This window comes from Musa acuminata, chromosome BXJ1-9 (assembly GCF_036884655.1).
Source record: "Musa acuminata AAA Group cultivar baxijiao chromosome BXJ1-9, Cavendish_Baxijiao_AAA, whole genome shotgun sequence".
Classification (NCBI taxonomy): Eukaryota; Viridiplantae; Streptophyta; class Magnoliopsida; order Zingiberales; family Musaceae; genus Musa; species Musa acuminata.
This window is the reverse complement of record NC_088335.1, coordinates 43662968-43684210: the sequence shown is the minus strand read 5'-3', so window position 1 is coordinate 43684210 and position 21243 is coordinate 43662968. Positions and strand designations below refer to the sequence as shown.

Here is a 21243-nt window from a genome sequence, read left to right as displayed (position 1 = left end):
TTGGAGAAACACACAGAAAGTTCAGAACTTGTAAGTCAGATATCATCTCTGCACAAAGTGAAAGCACACAGACAACAAGGGGAATCTGAGCAGAAGCTCTCTCTCTCTCTCTCTTTCATGTGGCCATCAAGCTAAGTGTTATTCTCTCACACTTTGTCTCTTCACACTGAACTCATCTGCATCCATAAGTTTCACCCTTCATGTTAATACTGCATGCATCTTCTTTACCTCATACATTTTGCTACTACAGCCCTATGATCATTTCCCAGAAGAGAACCTGCGACCTGAAACCATAACCGCATCCCCCTCATGCCATCAGAGGCACAGCTATCTCCTTCATAAGATTAACCCAAGAAAGAGGAGGAAAAGATCTCGAGCAGATAAAGAAGAGCTAGAGCAAGTTCAGATCTGAAGTTTGACTAAGAGATGGATATTTTTCCTTCACAGCCTGATCTATCTCTTCGAATAAGCCCCCCAAACACCAAGCCGATATCAGATTGGAGAAAGCAAGACGGAGATATGGAATTAGGGTTTATGACCTCTGAGAGCAACATGAACACACCCTTGACCTTTGAGAGCCCTTCAGAAGGCCGCAGTGCCACAGACTCCACCATCACAGGCCAAAACACTCTCCTACTTCATCCACAACCCCGCCACCACCACCACCATGACCCCCTGCATGAAGTGCACCACCGAGACCCTAGCTTGCTGAAGCCCATAAGGGGGGTTCCTGTCTACCAGCACCCACCTTCCTTTCCTCTACTGCCACCAGACCATCATCACCATCACCATCACCATCAGCAGCAGCAGCAGCATCTGTATGAGTCTTCTTCTTCCACTGATTTCGATCGCTCTGCACCGACACAAAGCTTGTCGAGATCGAGCAACTCACCATCAAGGATCCCCATAAAAAGAAGAATGCGAGCTCCAAGGATGCGGTGGACGACCACCCTTCACGCCTGCTTTGTGCATGCTGTGGAGCTCTTGGGAGGGCATGAAAGTATCATCTATAGCTTCTCATCCTCTTATCTCAATTCAGATGGATGTAGTGATCTTACCTTTATTCCCAACGTGATCTTCTGGTGTTTAGGGGCTACACCAAAGTCCGTTCTGGAGTTGATGGATGTAAAAGATCTGACACTGGCTCACGTGAAATCTCACTTACAGGTAAAGGATCTCTCCATTTCTTCAAGCCTCAAAAATGGGTGTTTGATGTTGCACTTCAGAGGAATATATTCTACTGTTTCCTTTGCCCGTAGGTTGAGTGCGGTCTCAGCTTTTTCTTTCAACATCTTTCAGCTTTGTTTCAGTTTTCTTTGGTCGTATTATTCCTGCTGTTTTGTTTTCTCTGCCTGCTGTTGATCAAAGAATGTGAGTTCTATTGGAACAAAGAGACCTACACACTTCCTTTGTTTCCACAAACTTCATGATGTGTCCTATATATTGTCGATCTATATGTTTAGACATATATAGTGCAAGTATCATGTCATGTTTGCATCTCTAGTGCAAACTTGGTACTAAAAGAAAATGATAGTTCTGAACTCATTCTAATAAATTGTTTTGATGTATGAAGGAAAACAAAGAACAATGAGTGGCTGAATGAAGTAGTAAGTGTTTAATGAGTAGGTAGTGGATTTCTTTTTCTTTTTCTTCTTTTGTAGTCCTTTGATCCACCATAACAAAGATGCAGTCTTCTGATCCACTGTTGTTGAAACCATAATATGATAGTTTCTGTTAATGCAACTACAAAACCATATTAATAATTTCCTATGGTGTAATTTATATGCATAGCTACTGCTGAAATATAAAACCAGAGTGATTGAATTTTATATTAGACAATTTATTGACCATAGTAATGCTCTTATTACTATAGTTTTGTGATCAGTATTTGTGTGCTTGAAATTTTGATTGCAGCAATAAGCAATTGCTGCACTTCATACCACTGTGTGTATGCAAGTTTAGGGAGTGCATCAATTGCTTATCACTGTCTGAATGGCACACAGATCATAGCTTGAGGAAGAGGACCTGATTAATATCATGTCTGCTCATTGGTCTATAAAACAAAACAAAAAACTATCATAACTATGAATATTCATATAAACAATGTTATTATGACAAATAGATATTTATGTGAATGGCTAAAGCCATATCTCTTAAACAAACACAACTACTAACATTGTTACATAAAGCTAATAGCAGTCAAAGACAAGAGATAAATTACTTAGAATTTACCTAAAGATATAAGCAGTTGATATATAGGGCAAAAATCTAATTCAAAAATTGGGTAGAAAGTAAGATCAGCTTTTGTTGATTCTCCAAATATTTCTGGATGTTTCACAACAGAAATTTTTTAGACTGACAAGTTCAAAGTTCATGAATGTTAGATCAGAAAATTAATGCTGAACTAAAGACAGCTTGATGACCAAAGGCAGCTAAGAATCTAACAACTAAATGCAAGAGAATTGCATCATTAGAGCTCAGAAAGAGCTAAAGAGAGATAAGGAGTTCATGAAATTATATATCCTTTATAGTATTTTATTGCAAAAACATTTGATCAAAAATAAATAAATTCAGCTCAAAGAGCATGCATAAATGGCCAGATTATGATTCTTGTGATCTAAAACAGATATCAGCTGCAATGATACACACCTAATTCTTGCAGCATGCTAATCATACTGTGACTATGCAAATTGTAGACCTCAAAGTCCTTGTGGGGCTTATGCTTGTGAAATATCTCATCTTAATAGACAACACTTTCTTTTTGTCCTTGATTTGGCAACAAGTATGGAAGAGTCCTACTATTAGTACTGACAAACAACATTGATATTAGTACTGTCAAAAAACAGTGTTATGTTTAGCACCCAGTTGTTCATCAACCTCTCCACCAGACTTAATTATCTGATACATAAAATAAAAAATCTCTAGCATGAGCATCTTATACTTCTATTTTACTTAGTTCTATGCTGTGTTACAGTTTGTGATATAGGAACTCAGGTGTTCTACTGAGCCACCATATAACAATATAACATCTTTGTTTGTGAGCAAATCATTCAAAGATGTAAAGATACTTGAGTTGGTTAAAAAAGCTAATCTAAGGTATTCATTCTAAGAGATTTGGGTTCGATGACGGACCTTAGTGCAATGATGAGATTGCTCATTTCTAACTTGTGAGTGTTAGAATCCGAGTCTCGGAAATAATTTCTCTAAATATAGAAAAAAAATTGTGTAGCTTAGACTAAACCGATAAAATGTTGTAGTAGGAAACAAAACCAAGATGAATGACATGTTTTGTTCTTGCTAATTATGTTGAAGATCATGATGTGTGTCTGCAGATGTATAGGACAGTGAAGAACACTCAGAGACCAACAGTTGCTTCAGGTAACCTTGACTTTGTTCTGGCATGTTACATAGAACCTTGTTCAAATGATTCCAATATGTTTTAAGGACTAATATTGCTCGTTAAATAATGGTTTCATTTATTATCTTTGTCCTATAGGTCGATCCGATGGTTTTCAGAACGAGTGGTCGGGAGAAATTTCTGATGAAAGATTGCTCAAAATTCATGATCTCCATACTTCAGAGTTGTCAACTCATCATGAAATCAATCAAATTGGTTTATGGAACAGTTCTTCCAGGTGAAAATTTCTTCCTACAGAACAGTTATTCGACGAATACTAGTAATTTTGTTTGATCTATTTGGAGATACTTCATCATAATGTCAGCCTTGTGATCAAGACAAACATATTGAATTAAAATTAGGCAATTTAATTTGAATTTTAATTCTTTTTAGTACATAAGTGGCTGCTGGATTATATTTTCTTGGTTATTCAAGTAGGTTTCTAAGAAATATTCTTCTGTTGGATTGAGTTCTTTTTTCTGAAAAGGAAAATATCATATGTAGGAATCCATAAAGTCTTTGAGGAATAGGAGAGAGTGTAAAATGAACAGCTGCATATCTTTAACAGAGAGTGTCAATTGATTTCATAGAGCAAGTGTCATGAATCCAACCATTTTTTTTCCTTCAAACTATAAGTAACACAAGGTCATACAGATCTTTAAAATGGCTCTAATTAATGATTTTGATTTCTGAACTCTAGAACAATGCAATTCCAATTAGTTCTAACTTGGTCAAAGAATAGAATCTGCAGATATTGGAGTTCATCTTTCAGTAATGCTGGTGTGTCATCTATAACTCCACAAAGCAATAAATCACATGAGTTGTTAAAGCTGAGAGAGAACTAAAAATGCTGAGATATTCTTTGAAGTGTAAAACAGGCCTGTAGGCACCATCCATTTCAATTCAAAATATCTTAGATGTGTAAAAAGAGACACTTGTGAGAGTTGTCTGCTTGCTGGTAGGTCATGTGGTGCAGATTCCAAGATTGGAACTCTAACCTGCATGATTAAAGAATTGGAAGAGAGAAGTAGCATTAACTGAGTGACTGTTTCTAATATTGAGCTCCAGCATCCATATAGGGAAGCTGAAAACTGTAAATCATTGGTTGAGTAGTTCAGTGAGGAACAGTTTTTTAGGTTTGCTGAAATGAAAAACCCAGAGACTTTGGATTCTTCTTCATGTCTTGAGAAGGATGGAGTAGCTGAGTCATTTATATGGCTCTCAAGGAAAACCATTGACAGGGCTAAGAAGGTTTCTGCCACTTGATGGCTGCAACTTCCTAGAAGCAGTCAGTTTTATGGACTTTTCAGTAGAAGCTCTCTTTCATTTTACTTCTTTTCCATCTCACCTTACAATTCATGCAAAGTGCTCAGAAAAAGTAGGGCTAACTCTCTGCAATTCCAATGGAAGCTCTTTGAAGCTAATTGTAGCATAAAGATTACTTTTAGTACATTACTGATTTGATGCAATGGACTTCTTTCTATGACACACTATTTTAGTGCTTGGACTGTATTATGAGTAGAGACTTTTTTGTGGTCTTCAGCAGGGAAGGCTACTCTAATGGCTTAGCAAATGAAGCTACAAGAGGAAGTACTAAGTCCCTTAAGGTATCAATTCAGATCTTCCATTCACATGTCATACTTGAATCATTAAGCATCTCCTGATAAGTAGCAAACACTGCATACTGACAAAAAAAATAGATATCATGTGGAGTTGATTGGTGCATTGTTCCTGCTTTCTTCTGCAGGACATGCAATCTAAGAGCTTGGAAATGCATTGTGGTTTGAACTCATCATGGTTTTCAGAGACAGCAAGCCCAGGCAGACCCAATCTTGAGTTCATGTTGGGCAGGCCACACTAAGTCAAGATTTGAGTCCAAAAGAGATGGAGCAAGAAAAGAAAGAAAGAAAGAAAGAGAGTGAGAGAAAGAAGACATGGAGAGAAGGATAAAAGATTGGGGCAAAAGCACAAGAAAGGAATGAAGACTGTGTTCATCTCCTCAAAAGCATATATATCTAAGGCTGACATGAAATTTCATTGCCTCAAATTGCTAAAGGGAATTAAAGCTTCTTCCACTTTTATGAAGTGCAAAAGGCCAGATTTTGTTCATCCTCATGCATGTGCCATGTCCTGCTTTATAGTGAATTGAACATCTGAAACATTGCAATAACTTTGTCTTGTAATATAAGACTTCATTGGCACATTCCTTCACTACTTGGCTTCAGAAACTAGATTCTTGTGATGGCAAGTATCTCACCATCATTCATGGGTGCTGTTTCTATGTGCAGATAATAATATTTCAGAGGATGAGGACAATGTTTGCACAAGCTATGTTTTTGAGTTACATCAGCCTAAAGTTTTAGCCTTATAAACATATATATATATATGGACAAATCATACATGAATGATTGCTAAAATTGTTGTATCTCTGCTTACTGTAGACTTTTAAAAGTGTTGGTCTCACTCCTCTTCCTACTCCCCCTTTTTCTTCGCTGGGATGAAGACAAACAAAAGAGAGGGAGTGCGTGCTCCACTTTCCGTGAAGTGACCCCTCATTGATTCCTTGCTTTTCCCACTCCTTCCGGCATCTTCTTGCCTCTTCCCCATGACCTGCAAGCATAGACAAAGTGTGCTCAGCTGCTCTCTCTCTCTCTCTCTCTCTCTCTCTCTAAAAAGTGTTGCGTCATGGTCAACTAAGTTATAGTAATGGCAGTCAAAAAGACCATTGACAAAATTGTCTGATTTGTGACACGTACAACCTTTTGAAGCTGGAAACAAATGGTAGAATCCAAACAGTAAGGATGGGTATGTATGTAGTGTGTGTACTTAAGAGTAAGCTTTGCATGAGTTGTAGCCATTTGATCTCCCATCTCAATGAAGGATTTCGTATGTGACCTTTGGGGTAAAAGCTTTTATTCCTATAGTTTTCTTGTCATGGATGGCAAAATGGGCTGATTTGATATCTCAACTTGATGAAGAAGTCAAATGTTTGTCCACTTCATAGCTCCTAATTATGTGAACCAGAGATTGAAGCCCCATGGATAAGCTGAGGTGAGCTGAACCAGAGGTTTAAGTCATGAGATGAGATGAGATGCAGTAAGGATGGCTAAGGGAAATCATGGAGATGATCATCCACCACACCTCTGATAGGGACAAATAAAAAGATACCTTGTCTCTAGATAAAAAATTTTCTTTGTTTTTCTAGGGTTTCATTAGATTTAGAGTATTCGTTACCTCGAATGCCTCGGAAGAAAATCCCATCGGATAACCGATAACTCAGCTCAATCCACCTCGGGCACCTGCATATTATATGCCAACTAGCTTAGGCTGGTAAAAACTTTAACTATACCAATTTCGATCAAAAAACTCGATAGGCTGTTGTCGGTTCAATGTCGCAACCCTTATAAGAGGCAAAGAACACAGGCAGAAGGAACCAGCTTTCCGAAAGATCTACATTCATAACTAGTCCATATAAGAGGCAACACAGCAAACAAAGCTCGCATCATTCAAGTGTTCGGAAGTCGATAGGTTAAGTCCCTTTGTCTCCTAAAGTTTTCGAGTTCTCCATATCTGAAGGTGTTCATCCTTAATACAAGAGTAATTTGAGGTAAGATTTACACTTTCCTCATAAGAAGAAACAGCCTCTGGTCCAACTCGAACTGAGCTGCATTGGAGGGATCCCCCTTGAGCATCATCAACAGTCCACCAAAAGAAGCATATATTTCACTGCATGAAGAAGAACAAGAAAATAATATGAGAACCACCATACACAGAACCATCAATAAAAAATTCAAACCAGTTCTCAAACTTAATACTGCCTCCTGCCATAATATACATTCATTTCAACCATTTCAATACTTGTAGCTATTCCATAACAAGAAGAAAAGGCAACATCTTGATTCAGCATATCTAACAGTGGAATTAAGATGCTCATTGCCAAGAACATGAGAGTACTAAAAAAATCCATTGGCAGCTTTAAGAAGATCACCATCAGTTGAATTCAATTAACAAAATAATCTGCTTGGTGAATCAGGTTCACCTACCCATGACAATGTTCTAATGAACTCCATGAGCATAAAGTTAACAAAAATAATTCAAATACATGCATGAACCAGGGAAGAAGATGAGAGAGAGAGAGAGAGAGAGAGAGAGAGAGAGAGGGATTATCTTCTGAACTATTAGTACCAAGAAGAATATGAAGTTAGTCCAAGAGTAAAATTTACAACCAAATTCCAAAGAAAACAATCCACACTTCAAAAGATTTGTGAGATGAATATCCTATGTCTATAAATGCTTAGACAGAATTCTCATGTAATAAAGTCTCCAACTGCATAACCCTGGAAGATTTGCCAAATTTTATCAAAGATTTTGCATGGCATATTACAGAATAATTGATGCGTGAAATGCCATGACATTAACACAAAAAAAGAAACAATAAAGGAAACAACTTCTGTCACATTTTTCACCAAATTACCAATGTTAAGACCTTAAAGCACTTAAAACACTAGTGCTTTTAATTTTCATACTTACCACCAGAATTGTTATAGAAAACAAATATATTGTTGTAGAAAACAAATATAACAAAAAGATATGCAACCTTGATAACTATATTTTTTCTTCAATCTATGAGAATGGGGAAAAAGATGGAATGATCTGAGAAAGAAACATACACTTTAACATTAGGTCCTCCGGAAGCCTCTTCTGAAATCTTATACAGCTTCCCATGCATAACATACTCAAACTTGTCTGCAAGAGACTTTCTTCCAGCCTGAGGACAAATACTTGTTGCTAAAATCAGAATCTAAAGTGAAATGATGGGAAGGAAAATCCAACTCTATCAAAAATGTTCAGCTTCAACCGAAGATGTTTCTTCAACCAGATTCCAACTTAGCACGTGCAAATAAATTGTAGATACATGATAAATTAGGTGCAAGGAAGTTTCTCAGGATGGCTACAGATGATAATCAAATATCTAGATGCACTTTTCTAATATTTCAATGTTCAACCAACCAAATGAACACAAATAACAGAACAACCTTATACCTGTGTAAAGTAGCCTGAATCAGGGGTTCCATCCAGACTGAGAGTTGGAGTCAAAACCATGGTGAATTTATCCCCAACATTAAGTGGATAAATTTCAGTGTTTACATCTAGCTGCATATACATATCGAACTGTTCACTGCGTGCTTCAATCCGAGAAACTAGATAAAAAAAGGAAAAATTAGCCTCAACTTGAATTAGAATGCCAATGAAAAGTAACTATAGAAGCATTAAATAAAAATATCGGATCAACAAACTGGAAATAACTATCATATAACAAATTGAATATATCTCAATGTAAAGTGATTAAGTTAAATACAAGACAAAAAAATGAATCAAGAAGTTAGTTGAAAATAAGAACTAGTTGGAGCCTTTTCTTCCTAGATCTATTCTTTTCTTAGGCAAACACCAAACGCATGGAAAACTGAACAAACAAACTATAGCAAAGAACACCTACATAGTACAGCCCAGATGTCAGTATGGAAATCTACAAACTATGCATACCAGGCCATACTCTGGCACCACTATGTCTAATCTCATATTAAGTTTTGTGATAATACGCTTAAGTTTTGGCTAAACAGATCAACACATCATAGCATTTGACAAGAATCCAGCCGCATGAACTTCTCTGTTATGACTTTAAAGAACACTGCAACACTGGTTCTATCAAGTTTGAAAAAGTATTTCAATACATATGAGAATGGTGAAAGAATGTATCATACCTTTATCAAACTTTTTACCATCCGGATCCAGTCTCGTCAAAGTGAAGATGTCCTCGAAAAGAAGCTCAACCATGATTCTCAAAGACTGGTCTCAGCAAGCACCACAAACACAAATCTGTTTTAAGACAAGAAGTTTACATCATATTAACCTTAGCTACCCCTCCAAAAAATGTTAAAGAGAACATTTATGATAACAATAATATTATTAGCAAGTAAATTTCTTCAATTCATCAAATATTCCACCTATTCCTCTTCAAAAAGATGAACAATAAAAAAGTGAAAACACTATGTCATATAATAAGCATCCACCCTCTCATTAGTAGCTTTATATACATCATCTAGAGCAAGATAATTATCCACAATAATATTTACACTAGAGAAGTATTAAGTAACAAAATTGCATTAGCACGTGACCAACTAGGTACTTCAACTGGAGCAAGATAAGAATCTAAAGAGAAAGATCACCAGAGAAGTGATAAGCCACAGAATTACATCATCACATGACTGAAAAATACAAAAATAAACATACACAAGAACCTTGATATAAAAATGCATGCAAGCAAAATTTTTCATTTCTTATGTTCTAATAAGCAACTAAATACAGTTTGCATTACCAACCTCCCTTGCAATGATTTACAATTCATTTCTCTAAGTTTTAAGAAGCAAATTGAAAAAATATTCCAGTACAAACAGCCCCTTTCTATCATTAAAGTCTACTGAACTTATTTCCTATAATGTGCTCTCTGTGTTTGACAACAAGGAGAAAACAAAAGAGAGAAGAATATAAAGGAAAAAAGAAAATGTATAAATAGACAATCAGAAAGCTAAGAGAAGGTAAAGAGATCGAAAAAACCACTCAGTTAGATCTGCCAGTAAGCAGGAGAAACAAATTGACTTCATTTGAAGGGTTAAAAGATGCATATAATACATAAAAAAACAGGGCTAAATGATATTAATGACCTGCTAGGAAAAGAAATAGAGAAAGAAAAAAAGAAGGGTACAAAAAGAAATTAAATTTGTCATTGCCATCCACCACCAGTACTAGCATCACTTCCCAAGTCCACCAAAGAATCCAACGGAATTAGGTACAATTCCATTTAGGATCAAAAGAAGCTTACACCAGAATAGGGAGAATCAATACTCCAAAACGTGACCTGTGGAGTCATATATGTAACTTCATATCCATACAACGTCATATGATTGCTTCACACAAGGCTATATGGCTGTATTCTACATAGAATTAATAAGTTATTGCACGTATGTGGTCAGAAAAGTCCTAAAACATGATCACACATGTGGTAAATATGACTTATACCATACAGGCTGAAAGCAAACATTAACCCCCCAAGGTCTCACTGGTACCAGACCCATGATTGACCACGGCACAATTTTGGTTAAGCTCAGCAGCATATGCAGCTTGACTTATTACTATTCTGTGACACAAGCAAACAAGTTTTATGGCTTCTTACATATCTCAATAGCGGCAAAAAATCCACCCAGCAGACCCCAAATAGTTGGGTCTTATGGTTTTGTTGTTGTTACTAAGCAAACAAGCTCAACTTTCAGAAAATTGATGCTTAATCCCCTTTTGGCATGTGGATGCAGCTCAGGCGGGTTGCACCAGGTTGGGTTGTATAGAAACACAGACTGAACACAAGTGACAGGCTACTTGCTCATGCCTTGACCCTCAACCCAAACTCTAATTTCGTTGCAATTCTGTTACATGTCACCGCTGCTCTACTAGTAAACAACAGAAACAAAACAATTAATCAAATGTAGCATACAATCACACATCTTGATCTTGCACAAGAATGCTTAGGAAAAAGCACTGTTGTATATCAAGCAGCATTTACATGACACTGTCGGTCAAACAAGATCAACTATTTAACAGAAACCATGATCTTCCTCTTACTGCGGTCTGTAACGCTGATAATGATCTCAAACACGTATAACTATTAATTTCATCAGCCATCAGGCCAATATCCAAGATCCCAGTAGTCAAACAACCAAGCAAAACCTTTAAAGAGGATCGAAAATCCACCAAATTAAAGAAAAAGATCCACAGGAATATGACGGAGTCGGACGGAAACCCTAACCTCAACACGCTTACCAACAACAGACACAAGGGATAAAAAGAGAACCTGGAGGCTGGAGAAGAACCGCCGCGGATGACCGCCCGGCGTTCGTCGCCGCCGATGGAGATGGTCGCGACACGAGCGGCGGCCGAGAGACCGTCGAGCCAGAGGGATTCGTCTTACGTTAAAGCAGCATCAAATACCTATACTTATCTCTATTTAATGGAACCAACGTGCCTTCCTTTGAATGGTGAACAAAGTGGGCTACCTTTGGGCCCTATGGGCCCCGTGGATTGTCACCAATCACAAGACAGAAATTGGGCTAAGCTAACGGAGTCATCGGTTAAGCTAAGCGAAGTGGACCGGTTGATACATCAGTCCAGGCCCAATACCGTCTTCGGTGCGGTCTAACGGATCGGTCTTTTCGGGGAACCACACCAATCCGACCCGCTTAAGCAGTATAATTAATGTATCCATCCATTAATCAGGTTTGAAACGATAAGATATATAGACAAATAGATACCGAAATCAGATTTAAAACGACTTGAAAGACTTCAGTAATTAATCCAATTCTTGATTACTGGAAACTACTACTGCAATCGCCTTCCATTGTTCTAACGTTTTATCGTTATTGGTACGATAAGCTCATAAGGAATCCTTCACTTAGAAGGAGCTCCGAAAAGTATATCTAAAAATAAGGATTGCGAGTCATTGATTCCCCTATTTCTAAATCAATATAGGACTAAATATTCTTATCAGTGATTCCTCGGGACCTAATTGCTCAAGATATTCCTTTTAACGTCAATATGATAAATCATATTTTGTTGTCATTGATACGAATGGCTCACGAGGAATTATCCGCTTTGGATGATAGATGTATCCATACGATTTTATTATTTCGAAGCTCATAAACTTCAAAAGACATCTCTAAAGGTAAAGATGAACCGACGGATTGATACGAACGACTTACGAGGAATTGTCTGCTTTGGACGATGGATGTATCCATACGATTTTATCATTTCGGAGCTCATAAACTTCAAAAGGTATCTCTAAAAGTAAAGGTAAACCGACGGATTTATAAACACTTAATTCTTTACTCTTCAACCAATATAGACTAAATATCTTTATCAATTGCAATTTGAAGTTACTCATCTATCAATTAGCAGAAGTCTGTCAACAGGAACAAGGTGTATATGGGTTTTTGACCATATTCCAATATAGTTTCATAGCATTGATATGCTTAATTTGTCTATCAGAGACAGCAAAACTGCTACATGTTACATTTTCTGTATCCATCTCACCATTCCTTCAACTAGAAATATTGAACAGCCAAATCCCTAAAAAATGATCATAAACATTCCTTTGAAAAATGATACTTTTGGCAGCTTGATTCCACATGACCATTAACTTCTCACGAAACCTGTTTTACTCTTTCAGAAAAAGGGCCAAGGATATTTGCCATGACAGGAGAGTTCAAAATCAATATGGTTTCCTGGATCCAAGCATCCGATATGCAAAATCTACTGTTGGACATTGCTACCGTGATTGCCATAATGTACACAGCACGATACTTATTCATGCTGCATGATCAATCATGAAACCAACAGTGAAGCAGAAGGTTAAAACCGATACAGTTCTTGTAATGCAGTCAAAAACATCAACATAGGATAAGCTTTTACCAACAACATCTACTGTTGCCTTAACAAGGGGTTACAAAGATAACAGAGATTGATAACCTAACGAAGAACATAAGTTCAACTTCCAAAAACAAAAAAGAACCAAGAATTTGGTAGATTGTTTGGAGATTGGCGATGAAAGCCTTTTCTGCAAAGAAAACATCTTGTATTTTTCATGATCAAGCTCCCAGAACACGTCTGATATCTGCCTGCTGCTGCGGCGTCAACCTAGATGGGAACTTCACATCAAACTTGATAATTAAGTTGCCCTTCTTCCCTGGCTCCTTCGCGATTGGCATCCCTTCCTCTGTGATAATAAGTTGATGGCCAGGGTACACTACATTACTCACATTGATTGCCAAATCACGCCCGTCGAGGGTTGTGAGGTTTATTGTGGTCCCTGCGAGCGCATCGACCAGTGAGATCTCTTGGTGAACAATGAGATCACTGCCATCTCTCTTGTACACATCATGCGGCTTCTCATCAATGATAAAGACAAGGTCTGCTGGGAGTTGGTTCACTTGCTCGTTGCCTTTGCCAGGAAAAGTTATCTTGGTGCCTTTTTTCCATCCAGGCTTGATTTCAATTGTTAAGATCTCTGTTTCTGGCACCAATCGTCTAATTGTTGAACATGACAAATAAATGGAAACACGGTCAGAGAATTCTATCGTCTAATTTAACAAACTCCAGAAGTGCTGTATCAATATGTTGTTTTTCCAAAATTTGGTTTCTAACAACATAAAATGTTCTGAGATGACATTAGTATTGGCTATGGTGACAATATCTTTATAAACAGTTGTTCGTATCAAGAAACGGTACTATCTGGAGATATAGCATATCATATTCAAGTTTATAAGCTATAATTCAGCAGACAGAAGTATAAACATCTACTTGATGACAAATTAAAACAATCAAAAATATCTTCAACACCATTATAAATGCCATGAGACAAAAAGACAACTTGTAATAGGAAGGAGAAAAAACAATGGAAAATGAAAACTGCGACTAAGGTAGGGTAAAGCCAAACGATGTTTGGTATTCCAAGCAAGATAAGACTAAGCATGAACAGGTAAACAACTAGAGACCAAACACAATAAAACAGTAAAACATATCCAGATTCTGACCGTGGAGATATATCTACATGCACATCAGACGGAACTAAGAAACCTCACTCTATATGCCTAACACGATTAACTGGTCCAAATTAATAAAACATATTAAGTCAACAACACTTCACCCTCTTTCATATCCAAGGAGAAACTTCAAAGTCTCCCAGAAAAGGTAATGAAATTATCTTTCGGGACAGTCTCATTTTTAACAAGTTTAGAAAGCCTATCACAACTAATGGAAACAGTTTATGGGTCATTAAGGACAGATTTTAGTCAAAAGAATAAAATAACAAAGCTATTGGTTATTTGAAACACCACACAGCATGGTGAAAGATATCATGTACTAAGAATTTCTGAACATTAAACAAACACATGTATTGACGCAACAAGCCATATAAGGTTGCAAAGGCAGCAGTCACAGGTACTCAAATGTTTTGCTAAGAATGCCAATTGTAGAAGATGAAAGATATATAAAACCTTCGGCAAAAGTTCGAAGTAACTGAGATTGTCCACAAGAGTATTACTAGAAAGCAGTCTAGATAGTTGCATAATAAAATATTTGTTGGGTTAAGAATGTGTTAAAAATGATATTTCTTTATTTAGCATGCACAAGTAGGGATGCAACTGGTGATCCATAGGATGTCATTTGTTCTTTATTATGATATCAGAATATATAGATTTAGATCATAGGATGTCATTTGATTCTAAATGGACATTCAAGTACCAGATATCAAAATATATAGATTTAAATGGAAAAAGTGATTACATGGTTAATGAATTCACATGCAAAAATTAGGAGTTAAAAAATTGCCTTAAAGGGATCAATATATATTTTATACAATATTTGTCAAATATGCTAGCTAATTAGGACCAAAAAAAGGTGTTTAAACTTTAAAGTCACCATATATGTTGATTGAGGTTTACTGATGAACACACAGGAGTCATAAAAAGTCGATTAAATAATCCAAGTCAAAGAACATAAAACTTAAATCAGGTGATTCATCAACAGATAAAGGGGAGAACAAAAATAAGACAGATGCTAGCAATTAATCTGTATAACTCTGAAAAGGGAGAATAAGAAAGAAAGATAAGAAAGAAGGAAAGTTCCCTATTATTAAGCCACTGATTTAAAACCATTTCAAGAAAACTCCATACTAATAATTCATAAGTAACCATTTCAAAATTAACCCTGTATGATCAATATGTACCTCAGATGCCTCAACATAAAGCATGGACAAAAAGCAGTAAACTCATTGGTTCAATAAGCATTAATTCATAAATTGATGTTAAAACTACAAGATTCATCATCTAATCTTCTTCAACCAAGAGAATTTGAAACAGGTGAAGTTTTGTTTACCCCAGAACAAAAACTTCATTTGACTCTATAAGAACCATGACCAACTACCATTGCTGAAAGCTATACTGATAACATCCACAACATAAAATCAGTACAACCAGAAAAGTAACTAAACAGCTGAATGGCATCAGCTGGATAAGAACCAAAGCGACTTCGAAAATCATTGTTCATGACCAATGATGCAGAGAAGTGGTTTTTCTACATTAGGATTTAGTTTATTTATCAGTCAATTTATATATTTCACATTTAGGGACAGAAAATGTCCTTTACAATGAAAATACTAATCAGCTATCTTTCTTATCTAAATTTTTGCCAGCTTCTTGAATCAGAAAGAAACCAGAAAGCATTTCAAACTTCAGATGATAGATTGAAAAACCTGCAAAACAGTGCAGAACTCAGCTGCAAACTGTAAAAATACTAGGCAAACAGACAAAGATTGTTCCGTTTCCTAGCTGGGATACAGTCATGTATAGTAGAAATGGAAAAGGGAAAAAGATTGCAATATGATGCTTTGTTCAGTTCAATCATAAATTCATGAAGCAGTTTACCCTATGCATGCATTGGTCCACTCTAAATACTTAAGTGGCTCAAATGTGCTAAGGAAGTCAGCAATATGTGAATCCAATAAGCCACAAAAACATTCAATTTAATAATTTGAGAAGAAGTGCTTATACCCATTGGGTCGTGAGACATTTCTAGATATCTTCATCTTTCTTTTTGATCCCATGTAGAGATCTTCAAGGCTGCACACCAGATGGTTCTCCACAACTGGTGCTTTCCGTGTCTGGCTGCCACTAGGACCAGCTCCCTCAGCATATGACCTGTAGGTGCTATCTGTCCTACCAAAGCCACCAAAAGTTCCACTTCCATCTTTTTGGAACCTCACGGACTTTGAACGGTTCATAGACTCAAAACCAAAAGGGCTGCTGCTCCCAAAAATTTCAGCAAAGATATCTTCAGCATCCCGAGGATTAAACTGGAAGTTACTAGGACCACTCGAGCCATTAGATGCTGCACTTTGTGAACCAGGAGGGGGCATGCCCTTCAAGCCCTCTTCACCATGCTGATCATATATTGCCCGTTTATGAGGATCACTTAGTACCTGGACCAACAGTGTTGAAATATCAGAAAGTTTGACACAATTTCTATCACTCTAAATGATCTCAATGCCTAAGACCTATTTCTTCCTTCAACCAACAGAAAATTCTATTGACTAAAGTATTCAAATATGTAAAAGATGCATCTTGGAAAAATAAAGACAGCATCAAAGATTGCAAAACTCAGTTCCACGTGGGATAAAAAAGAAGCAAAGAGAAAGAGTAATCAAAAGTTTTGCTTCACTACTTTCATTTCAATTTGCCTATTTTGCTTTGTAATTTGATATTTACTTCTTTCCCCCAGATTTAATGAATTCAGAACCCTTGAAGAAAAACCATTTAAATCAAACCAGAAAGGAGAATGTACAAAATGCAACAAAGAGATAATCAAGATTTATCTATCAGGTTATTTGAGGTAACGGTACTATATGATTAAGAATAAAGCAAGTTTAATTGAAATTCTACTTTCCTAGCCATGAAATTAATGCAGCCAAAAATAATCTGTTATCAGTGAACATATAATTCACAAAAAGGGCCATGAAGAAAGAATTCAGCACAATCTAAAACCGTTCTCAGTAATAAATCAAAATTTCTATACAATATCCAGTTTCAGAAATTTGATTCAAGGATAATAAATTCTAACATGGAAAGCAAATGAGACATTCAAAAGACCAATAAAAATTACATCGTTCTTCTAAAAGATATCCTCATCATGTCAGAGCTAACTAAAGAGACTTGCCTCGTAGGCCTCGGACATCTGCTTGAATTTGGCCTCCGCCTCCTTCTTATTGCTAGGGTTCTTGTCGGGGTGCCACCGCATTGCCAGCCGCCGGTACGACTTCCTGAGGTCATCATCGGTGGCATTGCGATTCACCTTCAATATGTTGTAGTAATCCACGCCCATTTCGATCCGAGCATCGAACAAACCCACGAACAGGCAACACCAATACCAAAACAAACGGCACCCTCCACTTCAATCTCTCTAATTCCCGCTTGGTGCTCCCAAAAATCCCTCCTTTCAGCGCCGATCCTGTGGATTCCGATTAGTTCTTCGCAAGAACAGGAAAAATGCACCAACTTTGCGGATCTCTTCAAGCGTCGGGATGTAATCAACCCAAAAGAACCGAAACTTTTGCCACGGACGTGAATAGATCCCGAAATCTTTCGATTAGTTTCGGATTAAGGAACATAGGAGTCGAATTTAAGGATGGAAACCGGGGATTGGAGTGCATTGGGAGGGAGGAATAGGCAGAGCAGATGGCCGTCGCCTCCAACGCGTTGGCGTAGGCACGAATGTAGCAAGAGAACAAGAATTCGTTAAAAGAGATCAGAGTCTGAGGCAACCATGAAACCAGTATCTACGTGACGGGGAATTCCCATACCCCCAAACGTACCCAACATGTGCAGTCAGTGACGTCCCTCATTCCGGAACCTCCATATTTCCAATCACAGCGCTGGTAACGTAATGGGGATACGCAGGCAGGTAGAAATGCCACCGCTGTTTCGAGAAACGAACAAGGAAAATATAGTGACGTCCAAACGACGCCACCAGTTTTGCACCGGTTCTCGACTCAGACGAAATCACTGTGGGGCCCTTCGTGAGTGCGGGAGGTGGACGCCATCGATGAGTAACTTAGAAGACACGATTTCTTCTCTAAGTAATCACAAAACAAAACAAGGGCTTAAATATAAAAAACATTGTGAAGAGAGAACCAAATCAATATATAAAACAAGACAATGGCTAAAATGTAAAAAGCGCAAACAGATGCAAAGCGAGCTAATTTATTTTTTGAACTTATTAGGGGGGAAATTGAAATTTTGCCAACATTAGAAGTGTTTTCACTGAATAAAAGATTAAAAAAAACATTTTTCTGTTGCCAGAAAAAACACTATTAAACCCGTTGGAATTGGCCGCTTCTACGCCTCTCGGAATTGACGACGATGAGGGATAGATCTCGCAGCGACAGAAATAAGCGGCGGTGCCGCTCGCCCTCCGCCTCTGCCGGAAAATGGGCTGACCTTCTCGACCCGCTTCTTCTTTCCGTCCTCGACCGCCTCCCCTCCCTCCGCGACCGCTTCGCCGTCGCCTCCGTCTGTCGCACCTGGCGCGCCGTCTCCCGCCCCTCCCTGTCCTCGGCCACCGGTAGCTGTCCCCCTCTCCTCTTCCGCCTGTTCGTTGGCCCCTTCCACCGCCGGTCCCGCCGCTGCCACCAGATTTCCCCCCGCCGTTGCGACCTCCTCTGCCCAGCCGCACCCTTCGCGCCCTCCCGCTCCGTGGTTTCCTCCGGGACCCTCAACCTTTTCCTCCTTGGCTGTTCCTATGGCCACCTCATCTTCTGCAAGGGCCGTCGTGCCATCCTCGCTGACATCTTCACTGGCGACGAGCTCCGTTCGCCGGACCTCCCCAGCGATGGCTGGCGTTTCCACTACGGAGCCCTAACTGGTTCTCTGTCCTCTCCCGGCTCCAATCTCCTCTTGAGTGCTAACGGGAACCTTCTGCGGTGGCGGATTGGAGACAGTAAATGGGAAGAATGCTCATTCACACCGCTTGATGTTCACATGGAACGTGTAGTGGCTTTCAAAGACCACGTTTTTGCGTTGGACAGTGCCGAAAGGCTTCGCGTTCTCCAGTTCTCGCCTTATTTTAGCATCAAACAGATGGCAGTTGAGTGGGCTGGGCGAAGCATTTACTCGGGCATGAATATTGGCTTCACTCAGCAGCTGGTTGAGTGTGGTGGCGAGCTCATGCTGGTGCAGGTCATCCCTGCAGAGCAAATTATGCATCTGAAGTTCGAAGTGTACCGCTTGGACTTGTCGGGACAGCCAACATGGGTGAAGGTGGATGGTTTGGGAGATTGGGCATTGTTCATTGAGGAGTCAGGCAGATGCCCGGCATCGTGTCCTTGCCCAGGCAGATGGGGAGGACGGAGCAATTGCATCTATTATGCCGGACATGGACGTGGTCGTTGGCATGTGTTCTCATTGGACGACACGTCTATCGATACTACTGATCCAGAATCTCCTCTGTATTTTGACAACCAATGTGTTTCGAAGTGGCCTTCGCCCCTTTGGGTTTATCCGAGTATGTTGTATTGATCCCTTTGATAGGTATGCCTTCATGTTCTTAAAATTGCAATTGGATTCTTGCTTTTTTTTTTTCTGCTTCTTTCGTATTAACATCTATGTTTTTTTTTAATTAAGATGCTTTGGTTCTTCAAAAATTGTTATTAGTTCTATTCTACCGTTGTTATTGTAAAACATGTTTTTACAGGTTGCTTGTTGATTCTAAGCAATAATTTGTAAATAGAATGAGCACGCATACAAGTGACATTTCTTTCTATACTCTTGTTTTATATTGCTTAATGCTGGTCATTTCTATTTTTCTTTAATTGCATAAGTTGTGTGACAAGATAGGCCATCTTAACAAATGTTTTTTTTATATAAGTTGGAATGTTGGATTTACTTCCAACTAGAGAAATTTACATTTTTTGATTGATTTGATTCACTGTTTATCCCAGTTCCAAGAAAAGAAGGTTAAGAGCTGTGCATACGAAATGCGGGACACATTCATAATGATTTCCTCAATTTATGCTTAAATGAGAGCTTTATCATATTCAATTAAAAAACAGCTGTTATACTCATGCATGGTTCCTATGTGATAATTTGTGCAATGTAATCCCTGTGTTCCATTAATTAAGTTTTCTCTACAAAAAATTCAATTCTTCAGGTGATGCCACCATAATGTGTTAGTAGAAGAACTCTATTACCAAATGGCATCTTGTATTGTTTTTTTTATAGATTTTTCTTTCTCTGCTTTGATCAGGTTGGAGTGCTTGTGTCATTTGTTTTGATGTGTGGTTAAGAGGTATAGTGGTGATATCATAGCCGTGGTCATTTCTCATTTAATGACTAGTCTAAAGATGTAGAAGATTTAATCTTTATGTTTTTCTTTGGTTTCCTCCTCTCTTTCCAAGCTTCCAGATCTTGGCTATGGAGAGGACGATCAATGTTGAGACATAAAATTGGTGATAGCAATAGTGGCAAGGCATATGGAATGGATACACATTGATAGTTATGGAATTAAAGACACATATGCTGGAGCAATTGCAAGTCTTAAGCGTTGCACTTATATTATGAATAGTCTTTGTTTATGCAGATCTTTGTTTAATTAATTTAGCATATTACTTTACATGTTGTGTTGTCCTTTATGCAGATCAAAAAAAGGAGAATTTTCTGTACAGGTATTAGCAAGCATAGGGAATTATGGTCATCCAATTTCATTTTGTTGCTGGATTTGCTAATGTTGATGCATTTCTGTCACTTATGCAAACTAGTTTATCCTTTCTCTTGACTTTCTGGCATTCATGAGAATGATAAAGTGTTCTTTCCCTTACGCAACACTGAACTTAGGGTGTCATCAAGATTGCAGTGGAGCAAAGGGAATTTTTGGTGGATTGGTGACATGCGTAGAATGCAAATAGAACAACAACGGTGAAAGCACTCTGCTGTATCAACACTAACATTGAGAGAAGGAAGCAAGGGGACCAAATGGGACTAGTATGTGCTATCATAATATGTTCAAGTTCACCTTTTTTTATAATATCTGGTACAGTGAAAGCATTTTACATAATTTAGGCCCAATTTTAGTATTTTATGTCTGTTACAATACCAAAACTTCAACAGTTATAAGCTTCGCAAACTTCATTCGATGTTTTTTTCTTCTTCTTTTTAATATAATTTTTAGTCACTAATTACACATGCATTTAACAA

At 38.0% G+C, this 21243-nt stretch overlaps 4 protein-coding genes across 7 annotated transcripts; 2 read left to right on the top strand and 2 right to left on the bottom strand.

Annotated features, from left to right (window-relative positions):
• The first annotated feature begins 191 nt into the window (after window positions 1-191).
• LOC135594133 (probable transcription factor KAN2) lies at window positions 192-5258 on the top strand. The gene is made up of 6 exons (XM_065084548.1): window positions 192-1000; window positions 1091-1167; window positions 3333-3378; window positions 3497-3635; window positions 4944-5004; window positions 5145-5258. Exons 1-6 carry the CDS (start codon window positions 427-429, stop codon window positions 5256-5258), a joined length of 1011 nt encoding a protein of 336 aa, XP_064940620.1. The 5' UTR covers window positions 192-426.
• A 1565-nt stretch (window positions 5259-6823) lies between these two features.
• On the bottom strand, window positions 6824-11439 carry LOC103998751 (DNA-directed RNA polymerases II, IV and V subunit 8B). The gene is made up of 5 exons (XM_009420319.3): window positions 11301-11439; window positions 9160-9274; window positions 8441-8598; window positions 8068-8165; window positions 6824-7123 (listed from the first exon to the last, which is right to left on the bottom strand). Exons 2-5 carry the CDS (start codon window positions 9230-9232, stop codon window positions 7012-7014), a joined length of 441 nt encoding a protein of 146 aa, XP_009418594.1. The 5' UTR covers window positions 9233-9274; window positions 11301-11439; the 3' UTR covers window positions 6824-7011.
• A 1402-nt stretch (window positions 11440-12841) lies between these two features.
• LOC135593662 (uncharacterized) lies at window positions 12842-17767 on the bottom strand. Its single transcript, XM_065083868.1, has 3 exons — window positions 17213-17767; window positions 16051-16478; window positions 12842-13528 (listed from the first exon to the last, which is right to left on the bottom strand). Exons 1-3 carry the CDS (start codon window positions 17375-17377, stop codon window positions 13090-13092), a joined length of 1032 nt encoding a protein of 343 aa, XP_064939940.1. The 5' UTR covers window positions 17378-17767; the 3' UTR covers window positions 12842-13089.
• A 622-nt stretch (window positions 17768-18389) lies between these two features.
• Window positions 18390-21182, top strand: LOC135584928 (uncharacterized). 4 transcript variants are annotated; one of them, XR_010479759.1, is made up of 3 exons: window positions 18390-19581; window positions 20297-20338; window positions 20455-21182. XR_010479759.1 is itself a non-coding variant. In XM_065083865.1 (2 exons), exon 1 carries the CDS (start codon window positions 18415-18417, stop codon window positions 19567-19569), a length of 1155 nt encoding a protein of 384 aa, XP_064939937.1. In that variant the 5' UTR covers window positions 18390-18414; the 3' UTR covers window positions 19570-19581; window positions 20884-21182. The 4 variants fall into 4 exon arrangements, 3 of the variants coding, with proteins under 3 accessions (XP_064939937.1, XP_064939939.1, XP_064939938.1); XM_065083865.1 differs by lacking the exon at window positions 20297-20338 and having other exon boundaries at window positions 20884-21182; XM_065083867.1 differs by lacking the exon at window positions 20297-20338 and having other exon boundaries at window positions 20687-21182.
• Window positions 21183-21243: the final 61 nt, after the last annotated feature.

Excerpts from the sequence above, each read along its gene's own strand:
- LOC103998751 (XM_009420319.3), bottom strand. The coding sequence starts at position 9,232 with ATGGTTGAGCTTCTTTTCGAGGACATCTTCACTTTGACGAGACTGGAT. Across the intron at positions 8,166-8,440 it reads ATTCAGGCTACTTTACACAG|GCTGGAAGAAAGTCTCTTGC; the intron begins GTATAAGGTTGT and ends ATTTGTCCTCAG. Across the intron at positions 7,124-8,067 it reads GGAGGACCTAATGTTAAAGT|TGAAATATATGCTTCTTTTG; the intron begins GTATGTTTCTTT and ends TTCTTCATGCAG.
- LOC135594133 (XM_065084548.1), top strand. The coding sequence starts at position 427 with ATGGATATTTTTCCTTCACAGCCTGATCTATCTCTTCGAATAAGCCCC. Across the intron at positions 1,168-3,332 it reads ACGTGAAATCTCACTTACAG|ATGTATAGGACAGTGAAGAA; the intron begins GTAAAGGATCTC and ends GTGTGTCTGCAG. Across the intron at positions 3,636-4,943 it reads TTATGGAACAGTTCTTCCAG|GGAAGGCTACTCTAATGGCT; the intron begins GTGAAAATTTCT and ends GGTCTTCAGCAG.
- LOC135593662 (XM_065083868.1), bottom strand. The coding sequence starts at position 17,377 with ATGGGCGTGGATTACTACAACATATTGAAGGTGAATCGCAATGCCACC. Across the intron at positions 16,479-17,212 it reads AGATGTCCGAGGCCTACGAG|GTACTAAGTGATCCTCATAA; the intron begins GCAAGTCTCTTT and ends CTGTTGGTCCAG. Across the intron at positions 13,529-16,050 it reads AATGTCTCACGACCCAATGG|ACGATTGGTGCCAGAAACAG; the intron begins GTATAAGCACTT and ends TTCAACAATTAG.
- LOC135584928 (XM_065083865.1), top strand. The coding sequence starts at position 18,415 with ATGAGGGATAGATCTCGCAGCGACAGAAATAAGCGGCGGTGCCGCTCG.